At 36.3% G+C, this 25319-nt stretch overlaps 1 protein-coding gene across 1 annotated transcript in view; it reads right to left on the bottom strand.

The window, feature by feature from the left end:
• Nucleotides 1-485: 485 nt before the first annotated feature.
• Nucleotides 486-25319, bottom strand: part of HDAC11 (histone deacetylase 11) — a 30591-nt gene continuing 5757 nt past the window's right edge. The window contains exons 4-10 of the mRNA XM_059823261.1: nucleotides 19534-19650; nucleotides 14460-14502; nucleotides 13028-13104; nucleotides 11189-11251; nucleotides 8968-9064; nucleotides 5692-5870; nucleotides 486-2275 (exon numbers count right to left, since the gene is read on the bottom strand). Coding sequence (XP_059679244.1) covers nucleotides 2033-2275; nucleotides 5692-5870; nucleotides 8968-9064; nucleotides 11189-11251; nucleotides 13028-13104; nucleotides 14460-14502; nucleotides 19534-19650 — 819 coding nt within the window. The 3' untranslated portion in view covers nucleotides 486-2032. The remainder of the gene's footprint in view (nucleotides 2276-5691; nucleotides 5871-8967; nucleotides 9065-11188; nucleotides 11252-13027; nucleotides 13105-14459; nucleotides 14503-19533; nucleotides 19651-25319) is intronic.

Below are 25319 nucleotides of genomic sequence, written 5' to 3' on the forward strand. Positions count from 1 at the left end.
ATAGGGGTTACAATATAGGTAATGGAATGTAACTTGGAATTAGAAAGTGACTTTAACCCCTTATGATGACATCTTAAAAAGTATTTGGATACAAAACTTCCAAGCTCTTTTTTAAGAGGTCAGCACATTAACTCTCGGAGAAATCATCTGCTGTTGACAAACCCTGTACTATTCACCCTTAAGACTCACTGCAGTTTGTTACATTTTAAGTACAAAAACCACATCTTGTCTTCTCAATGAACCGTTCCATTCGAAGTCTGACAGCCAAGATCACATGTGAAGTTAAAAGAAAAGTCAGTCAGCATTGTTCAACATCATTTTAATCTCCACCGAGGGAAAATAATATAAACATGTTAACACAAACAGAAAAGGTTCTGGAAATACCATATGGTACTATGACAGGGTTTTAGTTTATAGAAATGTAATTTATAATTTTATAAAAATTATATGAAAGAATAACAACATCTTTCAGTAACATCAGACAGTATACAAAAAATAAATCTCAACATTAGTTGTACTCTGATGGTCCTTCTAGTAAGAAATTTAAAAGTGCTTTTTAATAACAGTGTTGCAACTCAAGATTAGTGCAATACGTCAAATCCGTTTTACAGTAGATATTTATAGCAATTGTGCAAGTTCTTACAGTTAACAAATGCCATCAATGTAAAAATTAACACTAAGTGAGGTAAGTATCCTAATTAGAATTAAACATTCCTTAAATAGCTTAGACAGCAATTCTACTACAAGGAAAATATTTGTGTTCCTTCATAGGAAGGGTCAAACCTAAACATGACGTGAAATTTGTATCACAAATCAGTGAATACTTGGAAGTTAAAAAATCTCTTGCAAAATATACAGTTTAGTACGCTTACAACCCAATGCTACGAACAGTACCTAATGCAAAATATACCAACTTAAATAAAACCAAACTTTACAGTTAGAGTACTGAATTTGCTTTTGAATACACTATTTTGTTCCCAAATCCTCCTAGAAGCTCCCATATAAAGTTAGCACATTAACTTAACGTAGAAATGTCACTATATTTTCATCTGTAAATATGAACAATTTGGTTCAGTACCATTAGTCTTCGAGCAAGTAAAAAAGACAGCACTGGTTGGAAACAAATAATCTAAATTTACTCTTCACTGTTTTATACATGACAAGCTGGCAGTAATAAAAGACACCCTATATTTCTACATAACATTTTCGGCAAGAATTCTCAGAACTCTAAAATCAGTTTTCACTTTATGGTAGTTTCTGTACTCTGTGATTTACGATGCATAGTAACTATTGCCTTTTATATGCAGGCCTCATTTTAAGAGAGGCAAAAACTAGACTATTAATGCTGAGTCCTTATGGCTCATTTGCATATGGAGCCAAAGGCATTTCATATTTTATTTCTTAAGGTGTTTGCAAGTAGGATTTAAGTCACTATCAACAACACGAATAAAATATAAATTAATGAACTTTCGTTCTAATATGCTGTGGCTTAAAAGCCTACTAACTGAACTAGTTTTTACAGTATTGCACTTAACTTTAGTATTAAACTGACAGTTGAAGCCTGCATGGAACTTGTTTCATAACAATATTTCAACAAAAAAAGCAATAAATAAAACGCAGTATCTAAAAAATAATGCCAGTAGGTTTAGTCCGTATTTCTCCCACCACAGTTGGAACTGCATTATCTGAAATAGGTCTGGGACAGTCTTTGGGTACCAACTGCATAGTTCCTTCAACATAATAGACTACCCATAACAATAAGAGAAGCAATTAAAGCTTTCTACAGTAATATTATAAACAGAAAGACAGTACCCTTGAGTATATGTCTCAATTAGCTTAAAAGGATTTGTTGCCTTTGCTCAAGATAGCTTCAGAAGTTAGACACAGTTATTCTGTGGCTGCATATTATCTCTACTATGTTATTTTACAGGCAAGTTGAGTCTTTTTTAAATATGTTATATTAACCCTGATAACGATGTGGAGACTTCCTGCTCCTAAACCAGGAAGTTGTTTCCTAAAATTTAGTAACTTGTCACTGCAGTGACAAGTTGGTTAAGTCTTTAGCAGAGTCTCTAATCATCTGTTCTACCCTGGGATTTTCAGCTCCACTGGTTGCTAGCTCCTTGTCAATAAGCCCCAGGTTGTGCAAATTGAGGATGGAATCGGCAATAATCCGCGCTGTCCTCTTCTGGTAGCCTCCAGACGTCACCATCAGGATTGGGATCCTGCGGCTTCTGGCAGCCTTGAATACAACTTCATCTCTCTTCACAATTCCCTGCGAGTTTATAACAGTTAGTGAAAAAAAGAAAAAAAAAGAAGTGATCAAATATGATATTTTAGTTCTAGCCTATTGTTTATGGATTTATAGCATTGGATGCTTGATAAGGGATTAAGCCCTACATTTTACAATATGAATAAAAAATTCATTTAAAAGTCCTGTTAGCAGGTCTACATGCATAATCATAAAAAAAAAAACCAGCAAATAAAAAAAATCTTGACTTGGTTTTAGAGAAGACAACAGATAAAAGTCCTTAGTACAAATTCCTAGAAGATTTCCTGCTCAAAGGCCATAAGGTCTAAACTGACTAAAAAATTTCTAAATATTCACCCTATTTTACAGGTGAGGAATGAAGACTAAGAAAGATTGTCTAAATTCAAAGTTCTTTAGTTTGTGCTCAACTTGCACAGCACCCTCTGATAGAAGTTTAAGTTTGTGAAATCTTGATCAGGTTGCTAAAGAACCAAAAACCACCAAAACCCAATCACATTTTACATGTTCACAATCACTAGCTGAATTACAAGCTTCCAGTTTCTTTAATAAAAGCTAATACTAAAAGAATCTATGGCTCAAGGGGGAGTTGCAGAATGTAAGTTACGGTAAATCCATAGAAAGGAAAATAAATTTTAAATAACCTCTTACTAATAGAGAAGGGTATGGAACTAAAAAAATAAAAAAGATTGCTGACCAAGACGTACTGTGCTGTCATTGAACCCATACAATAGAAGACTTCAGGTCTCTTGGGTTTCAAATAAGTGCATGTGGGGAAAAAGAGAGAACTCAGAAATAAGTGAGAACAAAATTAAAAAACTACTTTTGTGGAAAAAGTAAAAGCAGAGAGTTCTAGAGATACATAGGAGGCATAAATAATCCTCAAAACTCAAAAAAAGACTGACAACATAATAGACAACAGCTTACAATGGACAGCTCAAAATTTAAACAACTGCAGAAAGTTGGAGAAGGGGAAAGGGATTAAAATACAATCAAATACAAAAAACTCAGGAAGCAGCAGCAAAAGTGTTACAACAAAATGAATATGCAGTACTCAGACTGGTTAGAGGAGGACTGCAAACACACCAAGAAATATTACCCTGCCATTAAAAAAAAATAAAAAAAAAATCAGACCACAAACAAATGGTAAAGGGAAAGAATAAAATTCAAATGTAGCTGAAAATGTATTTTGTAAAACCATATAACAGTAATGGGTTTTGTATAATTTGACACAGCCCTGTAAAAGAACAATGAGAGTAAGGAATAATAACTGAAAAATAAGACAAAGGAAACTGAAGAATTATATTAGGAACAGACCCTTAAAGGAAGTAATGGAATTACAGAATGAGCTGTACATCCCTTGGGAACCATCGCTGGATGCAGCAAACATTATACCACAGAGGAACTGGAAGCAGTCACTTTTCATAGGAGCCTAACTGCCTCATCCCTGCTCCAGCTGAGCCTGGAAGAACTGAGGGGAAAACATATGGGCGTATTCCAGCATTTGCACGTTACCAAGAAAGAAAATACATCAAAAGGAAAATGACAGCCTGATACAGTTCCCGCTTACAAAGACAAGAGGGACTTACCTGCTACGCCTCAAGTTTCCTGACCTCAAGCACCAAGAAACTATCACTCTGAAGAGGCATAATTTCGAGTAGCATTAACGCTGTAGCAAGATCTTAAAATATGAATGACATCTACAACTGTAGGACTGAAGACTGGACTAATGAACCTTGAGGAGATGAATTATCCAGGTTCAATGCCATCAGTTTCAGCATTTCCAGTAGCCTGGGATTTCAAGCTTGGTGAAACATGCCATTCACACCTAAGCCAACAAGATCAGAGAGACAAGAAACCCTTCCCTCAATCCAGAAAACAAAGGCTTGAGCTACAGAAACTTCTTCTCCATCAGGCACCTGAGCCACTGCTTGCGCAGAGAAATGGAACTCTACCTTTCACCTCTACTTGTGACCAGAAGAATCATTTCACCTTTCTTTCCCCATCCCTACGTTTTGTCTCTTTCCCTACACAGCACCCAACAAGCTACAGCAACTCATTCTTCTTGGCACTTAACACTGCTCCTTCTCAAATGGCAGAAAAAATTTTGAAAAGGCACATGTTAAAGTATTCTCCGCCTATCACTAGCTTCCATTTCTCTTGGTGGCCACTGCTTTCCAAAAAGCTCTGCTCTACCAAATGAGATCTTACACCTCAGGTCACATCCTGTCCAAGGTCAAAACCAAACAAGTCCAAGCCCCTCAAGTTCCTCATTTCTCCTTAGAGACTTTTACACAGCCATGGAACCAAAACCTGGATATTCAGAGTGGTTCCCAAGTCGTTCCACCCTGGGTCCATCGAGGACATTGCAGGCAGTCAGAAAGCAGCGAAGCGGCTGCTCAGTGACAGACGATAAGAATGAAAAAATACATAAGGAAGCCAAGAAAACCCAGCAAGGAACTAGAGCTCTGTGCAAAAGGAAGCATTTGAGAACTGGAGGACTGCAAAACAGAATGAAAACTGAACAGATTGAGCAATGGCTTGATTAGAAGGGAATCCGAGAGCTCACAAATCAAGAAAGCACTTTTCTATGTTGAACTGGTGGACACTATAAGAGAACCAAGTGTGAAAACAGGAGAGAGACAGACCTGAGGAGCTGTCAGAGAAGGAATCATTAAAAAAAAATGAAGGAAATAAGAGATCTGTAAATTTTTGTTTATTTGCAAAAAGCAGACTTGTTATACTGGGAAGGTGAAGACTGCTATAAAGCTATACAGAATAAATCAAAATTTAAATCTGGTACCAAACTGGGGAGAGAAAAGGTAAACTGAACTGAAAAAGGGTAATGATATTTGTTTAGAAAAGAATGAGGAAAGGGAAAAAAAAAAAATCTGCTCCTTTGCTAAGAATACACAGACAGGCTGCACAAAATTGCTAGAACTGGAAGATACCAGAAAAGCAGTTTAAAACAGCTGGGAGTGCTACAGAGGAAATTAAGTATAAGATACATACTGGGGGCAGAAGACAAAAGAAATATATTGCAAAATGGGTTATGTGAGGGTAAAAGAAACAAAGAAAGAATGAACCAAACAGGAAAAATAGGAGTCAGATAAAGTGTGAAAATATATGCCCCTCTAGCTACTGTCTGGATGTTCAAAATCAGTATATTTTAGAAAGAAGACAAATGATACTGAAACAGGCACCTAAAGAACAAAAATATTTAGTCAGGAAGAGACAACAAAAAACATGGTGAAAGAGCAACGGAGATGTAGCTATACATATCTATAACAGGAAAACGCTCTGGTTTAGTGTAAAGTAGGCACCATACCTTCACCTAACGAACAGCCACAAGTCACTCTCAGGACTGCCTTCAGTATCTAGTGAGGAGTGGAAGTCTATAGGTATTTTAGTATTATACAAACCTGAGGTGAAATAGCAAGTCCTCCCAAGGGATCACCATCCAGAATATCAGTCCCAGCGTTATAAATAATGATGTCAGGTTTTAATTCATTTAATGCTCCTTCCACGTGAGTATGTACCTTCTGAAGATATTCTGTGTCCTCTGTACCCCATTCTAATTCCACCTTGCGTTTTATGGCACCTAAGAAAAAAAATGTTTTGATGTTACTCAATAACCAAAGCATTGCTTTGAAAGAAAATGCAAGATTTAGGTAAGCAAGAGAAAAAGATAACGTTTCTGGAAATTTTGTAAATACATTGCATTTTTGCAGAACCTTGAATTAAAGAAAACTATTCCACTACTTGTTTTCCCAGCAAATGTAAGCACAATGACCTTGAAAAAATTCCACTGAACAGAGGAAATTAGATGTGGAGGAGGGGGGGGAATATCTCTGAGACACAAGTGGAAAATGTTATTGAAAAGCAGCTGATCTACACGTCCATTTACCAATCAGCAAAGAAATCAGAGAAAATTATTAACTTAAAAGTAACCTAAATAAAGCAGAAGGGAAAGAAAACACTGAATTGCTATTGCAGAGGAAACAGTTGGGGGAAAACACAAGATAAATATCACTGAGAAATTATTAAGATGTTTTGTTTTTATCACAACACTCAAAGTTTAACAGCAAGGGATCATGAATTTATGTGGACTGCTTTATGAATGTATAACAAGATTCAGTTTTGCCCCAAGCGTTTTCAATTTAATGTTCTTACCCTGTAATCCTACCCAAAAAGCAAATATCTATTCTTAATTTAAATCAAATTATTTCTAATGCTTCTAATAAAGCATTAGAAGTAGAAGAGGAGGTTTGAGAAGGTAGAGGAAAGAAACCCAAGATTACGCAGCCTAGCTTTGGGTGGTTTCACAGAGGAATGTGCAATTTTAAGTCTGAATTAATCAAATCCACGTCAGAGGTGTTTCAAGGTATGACTTCCACCTCACCATACCCTATGCCTTGAATTAAATGACTTGGAGTCTTAAATTTTAAGTGTGGATTCAGCAGTCACCAAGTGTGTGCGAATGCGTTCAACACAAAATGATACTTATTTATTCTCGTGATTGCTGTGTAGGGATTTTTCTGCTTTCCATCCTTGTTCAACAGTAGCGAAGCATTCTTTTTCTTTCCTTTATTTTACTGCATTAACATTAGTTTCAAAGAGTTTTGTTCCTGTATGATTTTTTTTCCTGAATTCTTTTCTTATTGTTATATAAGTGTTCATATAAGTCTGCACAGCTGTGCTCTTCTGAACAGCACTTAGAGCCTCTTCAGGGTAAAGAATCCACTAGCTGGATAGAGCTTTAGAGGAGGAGATAAACACATTAACATGGGGAACAAGTAAGTATTGTTCTGATGAAACCATTAAGCAGTTGAGATGACCGTGAATAAGATTCCATGCCTCTGCAGGTCTCTCGTCTTCATCTCCACCACAAAACACAGAATTACAGTGATTAGTTATTACCCAGATCAGGGACAACTGATGGACACAGTGGTGAACCCATGGGTCAGAATAAACACAGCTTTTGCATTTGATAGCCTTTTGTTCATCTCTTGCTAATTAGTGAACGCACTTCTACAGCTTTGAAAACTTTAAAATGACACTCAGACCAACAGCAATGCTTTTTTAAGGCCTGAACTTTGATTTCAGCTGTCAACTTTTTGTGCTCACCGCTCAGTGAACTAGTCTTTTCCCCCAACCATCTTCTTTCTCTTCCTAAACTTCTATGTAATTCCAAACTACTTCCCCTTAGGGACTCAATATGCTTATGGCTAAGCATTAGGCAATGTTAGCTAGTCCTTTTTTTTTTTTTTAATGAAGTGCATGTGGCAAAAAAAACGTACAGAAGAGACTCCTGTAACAAAACATGAGGAAAATGAGTAGGAAGTCCAGGTAGACAGTGATCAGTTAGAGTTTAGCCTAAGGATTCAAACTCCCAGGTTCAAGCCTCTACCTTCCTTCAAAAGATGCCCTCTCTGATGTCATCTTCATCTGGTCACTTAGCAGGACAGAGTTTAAAGGATTTAGCCACTGAATTCCTATTTAGACACCCTTATGCAAACTACAAGGAACTGCATATTCACATGCCTTTGGCTGCAGCCTTCTGCTACTCATGCTTCATCTGTGGAAAGGGAATGCTAGTATTCCCAGCTTCACAGGAGAGGGGTGAGTTCCCTATTTCAGATTTGCTAACAAGGGCTCACTCTGTTTTGGTCTTAGTCTATCTGTTGATATATGAATAAAAGGATGCTTTTCTTAGGAAAAATAATAAAATCTTCATTACTTGCAATTTGTCTGCTTACAGACATGATGTGCTTTAAATGGTAATTTTTTAGTTTAATACCTTGAAATGCATATACTACAATTTTCAAAATCTTTACTAGTTAAAAAACAGAAGTACAATGTACTGCACTTAATTCTTGCCAACAATCCAAATTAAGTAGACTTTTCAGAATGACAGCATCATTGAAGAAATTCAACAGCAGAAGAACATCTCCCCCAATAAACTACGATCCAGTTAACAACTTAAGCCTCTAACAAATGACAGTGCAACAGAATCAGAGATCAAATTAACTTTGGGCTTTTGCATTCCGATTTAACCATTATCAAAACCCCACTAATTAATTGTGACAGGTCACCAGACACAATAGGCACATCACAGTAGGGATAAACAAACAACAACCAAAAAAAAAAATCAAGGACCAGCTCTTGATATTTGTATGACTTCCTTTTGTTTCTCAACTCGTTTCACATTCAGACGCACCTTGATTTCTAGATGCTTATAAAACAGGTTATACTGGGAAGACAACACCTAAATATGTTATCATTCATAGAATTATTAATTACAGAACATTAAACCTTTTTACACAGTATTAGCTAATCCTTAGTGAATTCTTTTATAAATTTAGTGTAAGGGAAAGGTTAAGTTCTAGCAGTTATCTTCAAATCACAACTTCAAAAATTTAACTCAGTAAGCTTTTGAATGGACTGCTAACATAGTCCACGTAATACCCACACCTTGCATTCCAGAAATTCATTCCAGAAGTGAGGGAAAACACTACAGCATTAACACTATTGTGATATACCACAGTGATGACTGAAAATCATATGTTCAATGTGAAATTAAAAAAAAAAAACACTAATCAACACTTTTGCAAGGAAGCTTACTAGTAAATGAAGAAGTTATTTAGCAACACAGTAGGTCTTTCACATTTTGGAGTATGAATTTCAATTATACTTACGTTTAGCAAATCCATCCCCTGGATAAATATATCTATTGTATGCATCCATAATATATACCCGATGATCATCCATAAAGTCCCTCTCATGGCCATTTCCCTGAAGGAAATTTACAGTTAGCTATTCGTAGCATACTAAACACAGAATTAAATAATCTGCAAATTCTAGAGTAATTAAGATGACAAAGATCTAATATTTAAAATTCCTGTGTCATTCTCTTATTTATAGTCTTGAAGGTTATTTTGAGGTGTAGAGTTTTGGGGGCTTTGACAGTATCAGTCTGAAGACTGCAGGTGTTATTAAAATCCACATCCTTGTATCTCTGTGAAGGTAATTACCTTAGATCTCATTGCACATATAATAAAAATAAACAAAAATTACAAGCTAATTGTCTTCAGGTGCTTTTGTGATGCTGCTGTGACCACCAAATAGATCTCTCTCATCTTCCAATAGTGCAAATAAAAAAAAAGGTCACCTTCAACTGCTGCAGGGATACTCACATTCTTATACAAGGATTAATAAATAAATAAAGCAGACTACAGATCTTCTGAGAATTCAAGCCTTGGTGAGGTAAGTAATCCCTGGAAAAATTACAAATACTAAAGACCCAACAGTTTAACATATTAACACCAAGAATTCCCTACAAAAAGATTGTATTGGGTGTAAAGACGGATGCTCAAGAGAAAACTCAGATTCTGAATATTTCCTCCTCCCCGATTTCTGAATTTAAATAGTATTTTTTTGGCTCTCATTTAGACTTTTTTCCACTAATACAAAAATCATCTTTTCACAGCAACCACTAAGATAATTTTGTTGAAATCAGTGTATCATACAGGACCCCAGCCCCTACCCCCAATAGAATTTCATTTAAACTATAGAAACAGACATTTCCACAGATATATTTTCTGTAACTCAGTTTCATAATTTATGTCCCTGGACAGGTAAACTGTATTTCTGCTACAGCTTCACCTCCTGGAAACAAACAAAAAAGAATGAATCACTGGGCTAAAGCTAGTCAATGTGTGTGAAAAAAGGGAATGGTAAGCACCAGAATTGCGTTTCTTTATGCTAAAAAAATGGCAACTCCTACTTCTTTCTTCAGCACTTTTAGTCCACAAATAAACAGTTCATGAACAGAAATCTAGGAAGATGAGAGCCTCTGGGCGAACCATTTTCTTATGAAAGGTGAAACTTGCCAATGCACCAAGAACTGGAACACTTACAAGATGAGAATATCTGCATACTTTAAAAGGATCTGCTGAGCTACTACTTCACACACCTCTCATTCCCCAAAGAAAACAAAGGGGTGACTTAATGTGCAGACTGTGATTACCAGCATGGCACCCAAAAGTCAAAATACATTCCAAGAAGTTTTTAAAAAAACCAAAACAAAACACACCCCAAAAAAAAAAGCACAAAAAAAAATCCGCACCCGACAGAGATAGCCGAAGAGAATCATGAAAACAAAACATCTTCCTATTGCATAATCTGTGTCCTTATTTCACGGTAATTTTAGGATGCCTTAACTTGCCGATAAAAGAAATGATAGAAGGTGGAAAACTTGCAGCCATTTGGCTTCCTCACTGCCACGAAGCTACTTAAAAATGGTTTATTTACACATAATAAAGTATCTTCAATGCTTCAGATTGGACATAATTTTGGTGCATTAACTGCTTTTCTAAAAATACTATTTCCCTCCATTCAGGGTTTATTTTGGAAATCCTACCAAAGATGAGATTTGTTCTCAGCACCCACAGTAAATCCCTTTACCAGGTGAAAAGTGATGTATTCTTTACTTCATTAGCCTGAAGCCAGACTTTCCATTAAAACGCTGAAGGTCAAATTCATCCCCTGCAAAGGTTGCTGCAATGATCACGCATGCTGAACTAACTGTAATTCTATTTTAAGAGATTCTTGTTTCTTCTGGGATACCAAGCTACTCTGGAGACTGTTATGCCTCAGATCAGTATGCGACTCAAATATTTTTACATCTAGCCACATGATGGAGCTACAACTCAGTTTAATTTTATTAAACTGGCTCAACAGCTTTTTGGACCACAAAATAATTAAACAACTAAACTGTTCACAGTTTCCATCATCTATGATTAACTTTGTATTCTGCAAATTGATGGTTTATATTACTATTAGAAAAAAATGGCATTTATCACACACTGGTATTTCGAGCAAAACACCCGCAGCACTGAATACAGGTAAGCTACTCACCTGATGAGCATCCAGATCAATAATTGTGGCTTTAGACACCCCTTGTACTCTTTCAAATAAGAACTGGATATATAAGCCAAGAAAAAGATGGAGAAAGTTATGAAGTGAGGTGACAGATTAAACTGAAGGCTTGAAGCTTACACAGTATATTCCTGTTTGATTTGAATGTAGTGCGTGTCTATTCATTTCATTTACCAAATAAATGGCTAAATGATTCTAACATATTTAGTTACAAAAGCTCTAGTTATTTCACATAAAAAGATAAATTTCGTGGTTATACAATAAAAAAAGCACATGCATTTCCACCAGATAAAACACACAAAACATGCATTTCACAGTCATCTGTGCAGGCATCTGCCTACCTATAAGGGAAGTTGGTGGAGAGAGGGAAGAAAGAGATTTCTACTCATCTCCTCTTTCTCCCACAAAGTACCAGACACCACATAGGATCAAGGATGTGTCTTTCTACAGCATGCCACCCTAACTTGCAAAGTGGACTCCGCAAATGAGGCATAAGCCCAGCGGCACTGAATGAATAATGCAACGCAGGCCAAGGTAATTAACCCTGTTGTAGTAATACTGGCTCTACACAGGCATAGCTGGTCCATCTCTGCATCCCGCACCAGCCAGCCAGAAAAGGACAGGTCCAACCAGGGATTATACAGCTGATCATGGCATTGGTGCTGCCAGAGGCTGGAGTGGAGCCAGCGACAGCACAGAGAAAGCAACAGCAACAACTGTGGGTTGGAACAGGGTGAAGCAAGAGCTGCACAGGCCCCAAAACATTGAGGAGCTAAGTCCATGAGACACAAATGACAGCACAAGTGAGGCTTATCAGCAGGAAGGGAGAAACAGTCCACTGTGATGGCATCCAATCATATAAGCATGAAAACCACCATTTAAGAAAAGCTGCGGTAGGGACTGTATGCATTAAAGCCACTTTTAGGAACAGAATTCATTTTTTATTCCACGTCTGTGAAGAAAAAGATACTGTTTCATTCTTTGAGTCTTAACTTTCAGAAGTTACTATCTTTGCTATAGACATAGTAAAACCCAAAGATTTTGTACTAACTGTCACCCACTATAATTTCTCAATCTGTATTTTAATGATAGGGAAAACAGAACACTGTGGATTCCTTTTCTGCAAATTACCATGTACAGAAATTAGGATGTTATGTCATATAACGTGCTGCAATCATTAGGGCTTTTTTATGTTTGATTATTACTGATACTTTTTAAATATTCTTGTATACAAATATACCATAGTACATTTGATAAAAATAAGCCCTAATTGCAGAAGGCTCTTGCTTCAGCCTTTCAACGGCTAAATACCAAATGTATTCATTCACATTCAGTGATTATTTTGGAGATATTCACATTTTTATTCATGAATTTGAACCACTCTGAGCACTGTATAGGGCAGCTTGATTCAGAGAGAGGATTTCTGTCTCTGCATTTGTCTTGATGGTAACCACTGAAATTAATGTGGAATCTTCAGGTTCAACCGCAAGGCTAGGATAATTATCACTGAGGATATTAAAAGTCAATCTGGTTTGATTTTGAGTGGTTTTTTTGCAAGAAGACATTATTAATGCAATTGTAGTGGTTCATATTTACATTCGTAATTCTGACCCCTGCAATTCTTCCCTTCCACTTAACAATACTGCATATGCATTATGTTCTGCAGCATCAAGTACCAGGCCTTTTTCCTATTCCTACCCATCTATAGATGGCTTTATTTTCTCCTATTAAGATGTAAATTAGTTCTTCTGAATTTATGCAGATTTTTCCCCCATTTGCACAAATAGTAGAAAATACTGGTTCAAGAGTACTTCTTACCTTTATAGCCAGCGTGATATCAGCGTATGCACAAAATCCTCCACCTTTGTCACTTGAACAGTGATGAAAACCACCCCCTAAATAGAAAAATGTTGAAGAGATGAAAAGCCAGATACTAAGGAATGTAGATGGTCTTCGCAAAGAGACAGAGATCACTTACACATCTGGCACTTTTTCTTTAGCAAATACTGTGCCTAGAGCTGTTAAACCCTTACCTAGCAACACAAAACATCTCATAGGGTTTCTGTACCTACCCTATGTGTGGCCTACCAGACCATCAGGCAAAGGATCTGCAGATGCCCAAATGGAAGGGAGTTGTCCCTTTCATCTAGCAACCACCCTAAGAACCGAGAAATGTGTATCTGTAAGACATGGTACCTCCACGACAAAGCATGTGTGGACATGTGTGGAAAGTTCTTTTCTATGCTCAACACTGGGTCAAAAAATATATCAAGCTAAGAACTATGGTGTTATTATTTGCACATGCCATTGTCTTTTGCAAACACTCAGACCAGAAGAAACTTTAAGAACTCCTCTTTAAAACACACACACCCTTTACGTGAGAGAAAGTACTTAGAACTCCCCCTCCCAAAACATATTTTTTATATCATAAACCAGAGCTTTTTACTGAGAAACCCAGTACAAATATATCTAAGCAAGAAAGTGAACAAGCTCACTTTATATAACAGTAAATATGACAGGCTTTGGGTTTATTTTTTATATCTACTGAATTTTTAATACTGGATTTTCACTTTGTAGATGTGTGTAAGAAATAATGGAAAAATGGCAGAATTTATGAGCTCTATGAAAACGACAAGTTAAGTCTTACGTGACACAAAAATACTGCTTCAATTGTTTACTGGTTTTGCATTGCTATTTGCTATGAGCAGGAGAGCAGATTTATATTCACTATATTCTTCCTAATTCGTTAATTCAAGTCTTGTTCAGGAAAAACTGCACAGCCAAAAATAGACACTAACTCGTCTCCAGCCCTGCTCTCCAGCATATCAACCAATCCCTTCATCTGGTATAAGTTAGTTGATAAGATCTTTGAAAATTATTTTATAATTTAATGAAAACAAAGATTTTGTTGAAATATTTACATTTGCTCCAAACAATTTTCCTTAATTTTTTTTTGCACTACTTCAATCCAAACACTGTTCCTTATATATGAGATCATGTCTCTATCCAGTTATCTTTTTTTTGTTTCCAAAAAATATTTTAATTATAAAACTGCAATACGGATGATAACAGATGAGAAAAGAAATCCAGTACTTTTTCCATTTTTTCTCCCTTTAGAGTAGGTTTTAGTTAAACACAATCCAGTCACTTTCTGTTATTATAAACAGAATACACATCATGCTAAATGAAAATAATATGATTTTAAACACACTATTTCAAGTGTCATTTAATGGACTACATTTGTACTTACCCACATTGATCGCCCAGCCTCTATCAACAGCAAGTTTTCCTGCCTTAAGAAAATTACAGTGAGAACTTTGTCAATGAATGAGGCAACCATTTAACGCTGTCTGCTTCCACCCCAAATACACCTCTTGGCATTCGGACATGCCCATTGAATTTTCGGATGTTGTACCACTGCAGGTCATTCTGAATCAGATCTCTGAATACAAACCATTACAAAACCATCCTCAGCATAATTAATTGAAAAATATTTGATCTCTCATCTGCATTTCATTCTCTGGCAGTTGAACAGATCTAAAACTAACTGCGGTTTGCAGAGATGAACACGGACCCCCAACAGACAAATGAAAAAGGGAAAAGTACAAGTGTCAGTAAGAGTAAAAAATGAGCAAGAATCTCCTAATATCCTTCCCCTTCATGTACAAATAGGAGGAATGTAAGCTCAAAATCCTCAAAATACAGATTAACACAGTTTCAGCTGGGCGTGGGGACAGAAAAATGCTACAGTAGGAAGTGTCCTGTGACGACTTTTATTTTTTAAATGATATATCACATATAGTATAGAATATTACCAATCTTTTTCCCTCCAATACAGGAAAACTGTGCCTGTATCTCTCCTTTGAACTCAAATGACATTCAGGGAAGGGAAAGTATTGACAGGTAAGAGATACACAAGGCTTAAATGATGACATTTTAATTGGAAAACCTGACTTATTTTGGCCAGGAAGAGTCAAGCAAGTGTTTAACTGCAGTATTCCTTAAGTGTCACATTAAAAAAAGAAGATATTACTAGCTATAATTTAAAAAAAAAAAAGGTAAAAACAGATTATTCTTTTCCATAATCACAGAAAGAACATATTATACATCATATATGAAAGGAAGTTTAGACAGTTGAGAATTCACTGATATTTATATTTGAACAGCTCTAATTTAGTATTAGGAAAGCTACTGGGAAGGTAAACATCATCCTGTTATGAACGTGCTAACTTACACAAATTAGATCTTGAGAAAAGACTGTAGTTTCTGAACGATAAAACCCATTAAGTCACAGCGAAAGCACATTATCTGTGATTTCGCATACTTCCTAGGGATTCCTCAGCAAAAAACAATCTTCCCATATTGCTAAAAAATCATTAAAAAGTACAGAAACTCAACAGGAATTTTCATGATAAACAGGACCATCAGGAATAACAGAAGATTGTACTTCTGACTTGCACTGTACACATTTTATTGTCTGATGAATTAAAACTGCTTTTAAAGCACATACCTATTTCCCCATAGTGAAAAATTTAAAAAAAGGTAAAAATAACAGCATGTGGCATCAAGATCAATCCAAAAAAATGACCAGTGATGTCGTCCATATTTCAGGAAGCATGATACAAAGACGTAATCGACAACTAGTGGCTCTCTCTTCTACATGACCACATTTATAACTAGCGAACCCACATTTATGAATGAAAGATAACACAAGCACAATGAAAAACATCACAAAACTATATAGAAGTATTGACTACTTAGAACCAAGTTGAAATAGATTTCACACACACGTACTGTCAAGACCCTCGAGAAATATCAAAGGTAGCATATTAGGAAACTCTAGACTTTTCCCAATTATTTTTCTCTTCTACCATTTCCTCCATTCCTCCTAACTACTGTACAGAAAAGACAGCGTGGCTATAGTAAGAGAAGACTCTGCACATTCCTACTCAGACAGGACTTTGCAGAGCAAAAATCCTCATCTCAATAACCACTACTGACTGCAGTCAGAAATACAGCACAGAAGAGAGAACTGACCAGGAGTCCGAAGGGATGCTGAAGGACTAAATGGAGACAGAATGGAGCTACTACTTTGTCTGTGAGTGACAACCAGAAATTCAAGCACCTTGAACTATATGAACCACATGAAACCGGAATTCTTTCTCTCCGCTACTACCCAGTCTATAACATCAAGTTTAAAAAAAAAAGTCAAACTACCCCCAAACTTCCCAGCAGTCCATTGAAAGCAAGATGACTACACAGGTATCAGCAAAACCAGTCTGGGGCTACCTCCAGCTCCTGCTGGTAAATTGCCAGGAGAAAACATTCCAGGTGGTTTGTGCAGGTTTGCATTACGGAGATGCACCGTGTTCCGCATCTACCATCTCCGCTTTGGCCAGTTAACACCTACTAAAGGAGGTAGCACTTTTTGTTATCTAGCCTGTTACCATAATCCAGTAAGTCTAAAGATTTATCCAGAACCTAGCATATTCTTTCCAAACTCATATACTTAAATTGTCCTTAAAGGCTGGTTAACATTTTCAGGAGTTTGTCTGGTTTCCTCATGCTTACACAGACTTCTAGGCTTCAAAAGCAGCATCAGACATCATTACACTGTACAAATACTTTCACGTATTTCCTTACCTCACTATTCTTTGACTTTAAATAACACGTACATCCAAGAAGACAGAGCAACACAAGAGAATTAAAGTAGAATTAGGAAATGGGATTTAAGAGGCAAGAACAACAATAGCTGGAGAAACAGAGTCTAAGGCGGGCAAGATACATACAACTTTTATTTTGTAAAATAAGAAAGCCATTTCCCACTCACAAGTCTCAACACCAGACTCAGCAACCTGCAAGGATACTTGAACATGGTAAATGTCACAGGACTCTCTATTGTCCTAGCAATTTAGGAAGAGACCACTGGCCATTTTTATTTAACAGCTCAGAGCAATAAGCAGCAGTTAACTCACTTCACAAAGGCGATTTCAGCATCAAGGAGGTCACTTTTTGATCTTTCCCTCTACTATCCCCATGTTCAAAAACATACTGGAAATCTTCCTTTGCTATTTCTCTGCTATGATTGCAACTCTCACCTTTTCCTCCAATCATAAAGAAGATTTTTCTGCACCCATGCATACGTATGTTGATACATTTTTCAACTACTCTGAGTACTTCAGATATCATGAAGAGCTACATTACATAAACACTGTATTTCCCATCACAAATAATAAAATGCACCAGTTTGCAACACAGCTCAAACATGATGATATACTCAAACCTTTTGAAGAGCTCCAGATTTATAAATATCTATGACCAGTGGTTTGGATATTACAAAGGGAGTTAAGATGACATGCTTGAAACAATTAAATCATACTGTTAGGTGTTTCTGAATCTTAACAGTAGATATTTAAGCCCAGCCACAAGTTGTCCAGTCCATTCTATTCCCTTCTCCACTACTTTTTGGTAACAAAACCCAACAACTGGCAGAGAGTTACTTTTACATACTCTCTTGAAAATCCAGCAGCTGGATGGGACACAGATTTAACATCAGAGCACCAAAATAGTGAAAGAAATTGCTATTCTTTTTCCAATAAAGAATCAGGCATTGAGTAGTTCTACCATTAAAAAAGGAAATACAACAGAAAAGCAGGATATTTCATCTTGCCTTAAAATCTGATAACAACTGGCTCTCTACTTTCATTTCACATAGTAAAACCCAAGAGGGCTGAAACTTAATAGTGCCCAGATCCACTTACACACAAAAATTATAGTAGCAACAGTTAATCTCATGTCAGCCCCACGAAATTAAAGAAAACTTGGAGAACTGCTTCACCAAACCTTTGTGCTCACCCACATCATTCTCATAGGTCAGACTCACAAACAGATTCAACCTCTTTCATTGTTTCTGAAAACGGTACTGCACTTCCTTTTATGCGCTAGTCATAGAAGAGGACTTTATATTATTTATGTCTTTAATGAATTCTTGATACATTCATGAAGGTAAGCATTTAAAAATAAGAAACCTTGATTTCAGTGCAGATTACTAAGTACCTACATTTCTGTTGACAGAAATGGGAAGCTACCTACTAGCCTATTTCTGAAAATAATGCCACTATACTTTATCATTCATTTATGGCTTACCAGCCTCGCTCACCTTTAATATCTAGCAGTTGCAATAAATCGTATTCTCATATCTGGCACAGATGTACTCTGAAAGGTTTGTCAACCCGCAGAATAGTGTTCTTCAATAATTGGCTTCAAACAGATATAGAAAAAGCAATATGGACTTCACATGTACCCACTGTAACAGCTACCTTCAGGAAGAGTAGCTAAAATGCAGCAAAGGCCTGTTTGTACTGTAATATTGATTATTTCAGATAGGATTATTTGTCTTCCATTTATGTAACTGTTACAGCTCAGTGCCTGTGAAGCGAGATTGGGACTGTTACCACCTTCTCCCAGTACCATGCTGTATAGTTTCTGAACTCTAGCTCTAATATGACAAGGAACGATAAAAAGGACAGAAAAGGTTCCATTAGTTACCGGTTTACAATTACAAAGGCATCTTTTCCTCAATACATGGTTCAAATAACTCATTCTTGGCTCCAGCTATTAACTGTTTTCTTTCCTTCTACTTCCTCAACATCTCTAATGGCAATTCTCAGCCAAAATTAAATGTCTGGAGACACTTACACAGCTCTGAGCAGAGCACTCATCTAACTAATTAGAAAACAATTCTGATAAGGTGAAACAGGCTACGTCTCACTTGAGTTCAGCTGAGCTGCTTATATAGTATTTACAATAGAAAAAGGAGATAAACTAACTTCAATCATTTAATGAGCAAGGTGATAGGATTTTTAAATTTAAACACTTACCTAGTCTCAAGAGCAACCAAACCATGCGTCTCTTCCCCTACAGTACCAAGGCCATTTGGTAAATACGTCCTTTAAAAATACTTTCTATATTATCAGTTTTGAAACATCCCATTCCTAGAATTTGCCTGTATTTGAACGCTGTTGAAAACTAATTCAGTTTCTGTATTTGCCGTAAGTCCTGCCACATCTATCATTGCTTGCCCCGGCTGCCCCTTAATGTCTCTTCTGCAAATTACGGACCATAAAATCAGGTATGTCCTTCACCTTGGTAGCTGCTAACAAGCGGCAAACCTCGCTCATGTTTGGGACTGTACACTAACTCTCTTCCCTCTACAGGACTCCAGGGCTCAAGCCTTTGAGTCATACAAAATATTACAACCCACAGGTTTATAGTGTTTTGATCAACAAGTTTAAATACGACAAAATGAATCAAGAGCACCTTACCATTATTGTTCCTCCTGTCTGGGTTCGTAGAGGTTTCAAAACTTTTCTCTGAACAACGAAATTGGGAAGAAAGGCAACTGGTGGAATTTCTGTGATTGTAGCCACAACAAATGACCACTGCAAGGGGGGAAAAAAAAGTTCCAATTAATGTAGCCTGTCTTACTGATGACATGTAGAGCTTTCATCAGTTGCTATTTACCGAAAAGGAGCTCACAGGTCCTAAACAAGATTTTTAATATTTTGAGAGGGAGGTGACCACAACAGTCCTTATTAGTAACCTCCAAACAGGTTCATCTTCAAGTTGTTAACTATGAGAATCATCACCTTCCATCACCGTCACTAGGTTTTTCAGATTTTAGTATCAAATGGTAATAAATCAGCCATTTTTCAGCAAGCTAGTATTTCAGAAAACCTAATATCCCTGGGATTGGGAGGAAGAATTGTAAAATGTCCTTCAGCAGTATTAATAGCAAGCTGCGCTTGATATATTGTTCAAACCTAAAATATCTTTTCCCATGTCAAGTCAAAAGGATATACCAAGGAGAAGGAAAAAACAAACAGACAACTCAACTAAGAAGTTCAAACACTTAAGTGAACATGTGGTGCAAATTTTAGCATAGAGAACTGATTTAAATTTATTTAGCATATTAAACACTTCCGGAAAATGTTTCGAGGCAAGGTTTTGTTAAAAAGTCATATCATGAAGAATACGATTTGAAGGCTAGAACACAAAATATTTGCAATATGTAAATGCTTTTTTTGCAAACACATATAGATTATTTCAAAGAACTTCTACGAACATTGCTACCGGCGATAACACTTCGAAATATGTTTCAAAGCGTAACGTCACAAGCAAGAATATACCTCTTCATCCAATACTGAAACATTCAGGTACTGAGAATTACGAATTTGACACCCTGTAGAAAGATTCTGAATAGATCCTATTTTCTTCAACATTAGGAAATCTAACTATATTCAGTGTATTCGTTGCCTGATTACTGTTAGCTGTCTGTTTACAAATGATGGGATGTACAAGTGGTCAACTTTAACCAAAGACAATCACATGCCAATTTCAGGGTCCTCTGATATTAAAAAAAAAATTAAGCTACTTTGGCTTCCCAGTTACCAATGTTTCAACCACAAAGTACTATTGGGTGGGGCGGAGGGGTGGCATTATTCATAATGTTCTTAAGAACTAGCTATATTTTGTTAACTGTTCACTTTAAGCTCTCTTACTACTTTTATATTTGTATATTCTGTTATCATACTATCAGCTCTGCATCATTAACAAAGTCCTTTAATTATTTTGTAATACAGTCAATCTTGATAAAGCCCTTTTACAAGATATTTTAGCTTTTAAACAAGCATAAAGTAAAAAAATAGATTCAACCTTGTTCTAAAATGGAATTGAAAAGATCACATTTAGATAAAATAAATTTTCATCTCAAATGTGAATGATGATCACGAAGTTTCAGAAAGTTTTAACACAGTTTAAAAAAAACTGTAATCTCAACAGGAAGAAGTGGGAGCAATAAAGACTCAAATCAACCCATACACTGCTGCAGGTTTTTAAGTGAACGCAAGAAATCCACACACAGTACAAGTAAAGAGCAAGCAAAGCTTTCTCTTCACAGATGAGGACATTTTCAGCACAGTGCCAAGCCCAAAGACATTCACTGCTTCAGACTTAGTCCTTTACTGTGTTTATATAATTCCTAACATAAAGGGAAAAAGTCATTTGACTGTGAGGAAAATCTGGGGGTTCAAGAATGCAGCTATAAACTAATGAAAATGCTTCTCAAAAGCCACCACTGTATTAATTGAGAAATATATTGCCTCAAACTGTGGACAGTTTTGCACTGTATTTCTTCAATGTGCTCATTTTGTTTCCTGCAGTAAATTCTCAGAACAGCTATGTATATACTCGAAAAAGAAACCAGAAGGAACTGGTTTTATGTAATTGTATACTTTTTCATGTTGTAAAAAAAAATAATTTGAATAGATGAGGAGTACATTAATTACGTTTTCCAGGCTGTCAGTTGGCTTCCGTAACACAACTCTTTACACATACTAGTTTCCTTTGACAGAGAATAAACCCTTCAAATTTTTTGTGTTTTTAAAAAAAAAAAAAAAAAATCACTATTTTTTGCATTCAAATTGCATATATCAGAATAATATCAGTTACTATTTCTTTTGGTAGATACTTGCTCTCACTCAGCCATCATCAACTTACCCATTAGCTAGTAAAGTTTTGTAGACATGTAATTTTGTAACTTAACGGAAATTAAAACTTGGTCTGGATTCGGGGAAGAGTAATAATCATATATGAACACTATCCAATAACATGCCTTCACTTTTTCTTTTCAGTTATCAACTCCATTTAGCTCTTTATTTCTATTGCTAATATCTTAAGATTTTTAAAAATTATTTACCTTCCTGTGTTTTAGATAAATAATTCAATGTACAAATTTAAGTTTCAATTCTTAAAAAATTTCACTCCCTGTTTCCTTCAAAGGACTAAAGAAGTCAGGTTAACCCTTAACCAGGTATATTTTCCTTTAATACATGCCTCCTACCAAATTAACTACTAGGCATAATCATTAAATGTGGCTAAGTGTAACACTATACCAAGACATTACATCAAAAAAAACCCAAAACCAAAACAAAATAACTTCAAAAGTTCTTAATTTTCCTTAAGCCCAAACTCTATAATAACATACACATTTAATGAGGATATTCTTGCAGGACTTTATAGGTAAAGTATTATTACTACTAACTTTAATTCCTTAACTATAAAAATTCTTAGTAAGGTTAAATGACTTTACAAATTATTTCAAATTATTAGTGTTCAAGGACTGAAAGTTAAATTGAAAAACTAATATTAGGAAGATAAAGCTAAAGTAGTTGCTTTCGTGCTGGTACATCCTGGATTAATACAAACAGCACATTAATGATCAAAACCAACCTCTGACGTACTGCCTTTTATGTTATGCATTCATTGCATTCCAGCATTTTAAAATAGCCAACACCACATCAAATTTTTCAAAATATGCAATTTTGTTCTTTAATATCTAAATTTAAACCGTGTTTAAATCTTTCATAAGTTCCTGGAGCTAGTCCCAGCTTCAAGGGAAAATTCACAGACTTACAAATCCAACACCAAGCAAAACTAACGTGATTTTCTACTTAGAAGCTTGCCTGGGACAAAGCTATCTGGGTCCATCTTCAATAGATAAAGAATGTATGTTTTTAGCTTGAATTAACATAAGATCAAAACATAAAGGAGAGTAGGAAGCTTGTAATTTTCACAAAAGTTTCCAGGTCAAGGTATGAACACACTATTATAATTAGGAATAAGATACTGAGCTAGTAGAAACAGATGATAACCAGCTGCGACTCCCAAGAAAACCAACCAGCCAAAAAACAGTTTTGGTGCATCAGTCTGCCAACTAATGAGGTGGAAATATTAAAAGAAACGAAACAAATCACTGTTAACCAAATGCTACCTTATCCTTGTCTTTAAGAGTTCTAATAGTTACTTTAGCCGCAAAGAATGCCTTACACAGTGGTGTAAATACTGTAACCTGTCAAGACCTTGTTCCCCAAGACTGAGTCTTGTTATTCAGTGTTCTCTCCAAGCATATTCAAATATAATTACCTTTAAAATAACTTTTTTGTAGATTCCTACAGACCTTTACCTAACACATTAACATTCACATGAAAATTCAGGTGAAAAGGATCAAATTCATTTATCTGCTCTCACGACTTTTTAAACAAAAGTTTTACAGCAAACCACCGCTAGCCTTCGTAACTTCTTCACCAATGAAGTTTGAAAAAATTGAGCAAGGAAAAAGCACAATGTAGGGAGCAAACAGAGACAACAGATGACAGCACAAGAACTGCATGAACTGAGGAACTGGACAGGGGAATTTTAAGCGCTTCTGAAGGCACCCATTTTATCCAAACCAAACCCACACGTTTTCAGCTGCCGAGACACCTATGGTCACTAACACAATACACGCAGCCCAAGATGCATTCTGTGCTGGTTTATCTGAACAGCTCAAACAGCCAGAAGTATGACAGGCTGAACTGATTATTTTATGAGCCTGCTTCTGCTGCCTTCATTCTCAAGAGCCCCACCGCCTTCCCCAGGCACGCTGCAATACCACCACGTGACAAAGAGGCAGGTACCTCTGGTCTCTTGGCAGATCCACTCACATGACCGGGCTAGAGTCAAAGCACACAAGCACTTGAGCTCCAGAAAACACTTCCTATAATCACAGCAATCCACTTTTTACTAGGCATAAAAATTTTTATTTCCAATAAAATCAATAACTTTTTCTTTTTAAACCTACATAACTTGCAAATATATAAAACAGATTAAAATTTTTAAGTTCAGTTGAACGTTCACCTGTTTCAGATCACCTTAACAGCACACCTTGTATTCCACTGATGCGCAAGCATTATCGTCACCATTTGCATTTCAGTATTCACTCACATGTTATCACAGAACATCTCACAGACAAAAATGGCTCAAGTGAAAGACTCTTATGGTCTGAAACTTGCTTTAACCTCACTGCCTATCCCCTTCCAAAATTTCAGAAGGCTGATACGCAGGAAATTAATTATTTTACATAACACTAGAAAAAGGCAGTAAGTGGAAAAGTACTGCAAGCAAATTATCCAAAGTCCAGTCATTACCTTAGATCTCTAAATTCTTCAAAAGGAATAACTGAGGGGGAATCACCTTAATTCACAAGGCCAAATTTTGTTGCAAGGACTAGTCATGTTACCTAAAGCAGGGAAACAGGGAGACCCTTCCTTCCAAGGCAGAACTGATTTCCGGTACTGTTCAATCTACTTTGTGCATACCATTCTGTTTCTCTTCAACCAACCCCCAGCCAGCTTCTTCAGCTGCTGCTAAGATACCAACCACCACCTCTTCTTGCAAGTGTATGGAATTTCCTACCAAATTCATGCTCAAATTTTAAATTAAGAATACTCAAGTGATCCATTATTTTAAGAGACTTAGGCATTCCCAGAAACGCAAGCACCTTTGTAGTCTTCAGAGCTGATCTAACATAAAACTATGCCATTTATTGGTAGATTTGTATTTCTCTGGATTAAAAAAAAAAAACCCACAACCAAAACCAGCACAGCAGACTTCGGATAAGGCAATCCAGAAGATACCCAGGGCCTTTTCATGTCTAGCCACGTTATTCTTCATTCGCAACTAAGCCCTTTTATCTTTACTGCTTGGCAGGAATTTGCTAGCAGACCAATAACAACATCTTCCAGTTTCTACAGTTGCAGGAAATACTCTCTCAAGAAAAGGAGAACGAGAGAGACACAGTTAATCACATCTGAATGCACACGACAGTACTGGTTTGGAACACCAAGACACAAGTTATACACACAATTCCCTGCAAAGCCGTCCTGTAGGTACTGAAAATATTATTATGGTATTCCAAACTGAGCTATGCAGATTACACCCTGCTTCAAAGAAGTGATTCAGTAAGAAGAGGTGGGTGGTTCTATGGAATTAAAAGCTCGATATCAAGAATAGCTGCAATGAGATCAAGTCTAATGATGTATGAAATTGCAAGTAACTTTATAGCACAGAATGAAGAAGCGTAAGAGAACTCAGAAAAGGAGTAAAAGTGAAAAAAGTTCACACAAATAATAGATCCCTTACACAGAAAAATAAAACACTCCAGAAATAGCAATACAAGGACTCTTTCACTGTGGAAGGGCAAAGATGACTCAAAACAATTTCTTTTGAATTA

This window comes from Gavia stellata, chromosome 12, assembly GCF_030936135.1.
Source record: "Gavia stellata isolate bGavSte3 chromosome 12, bGavSte3.hap2, whole genome shotgun sequence".
NCBI lineage: Eukaryota > Metazoa > Chordata > Aves > Gaviiformes > Gaviidae > Gavia > Gavia stellata.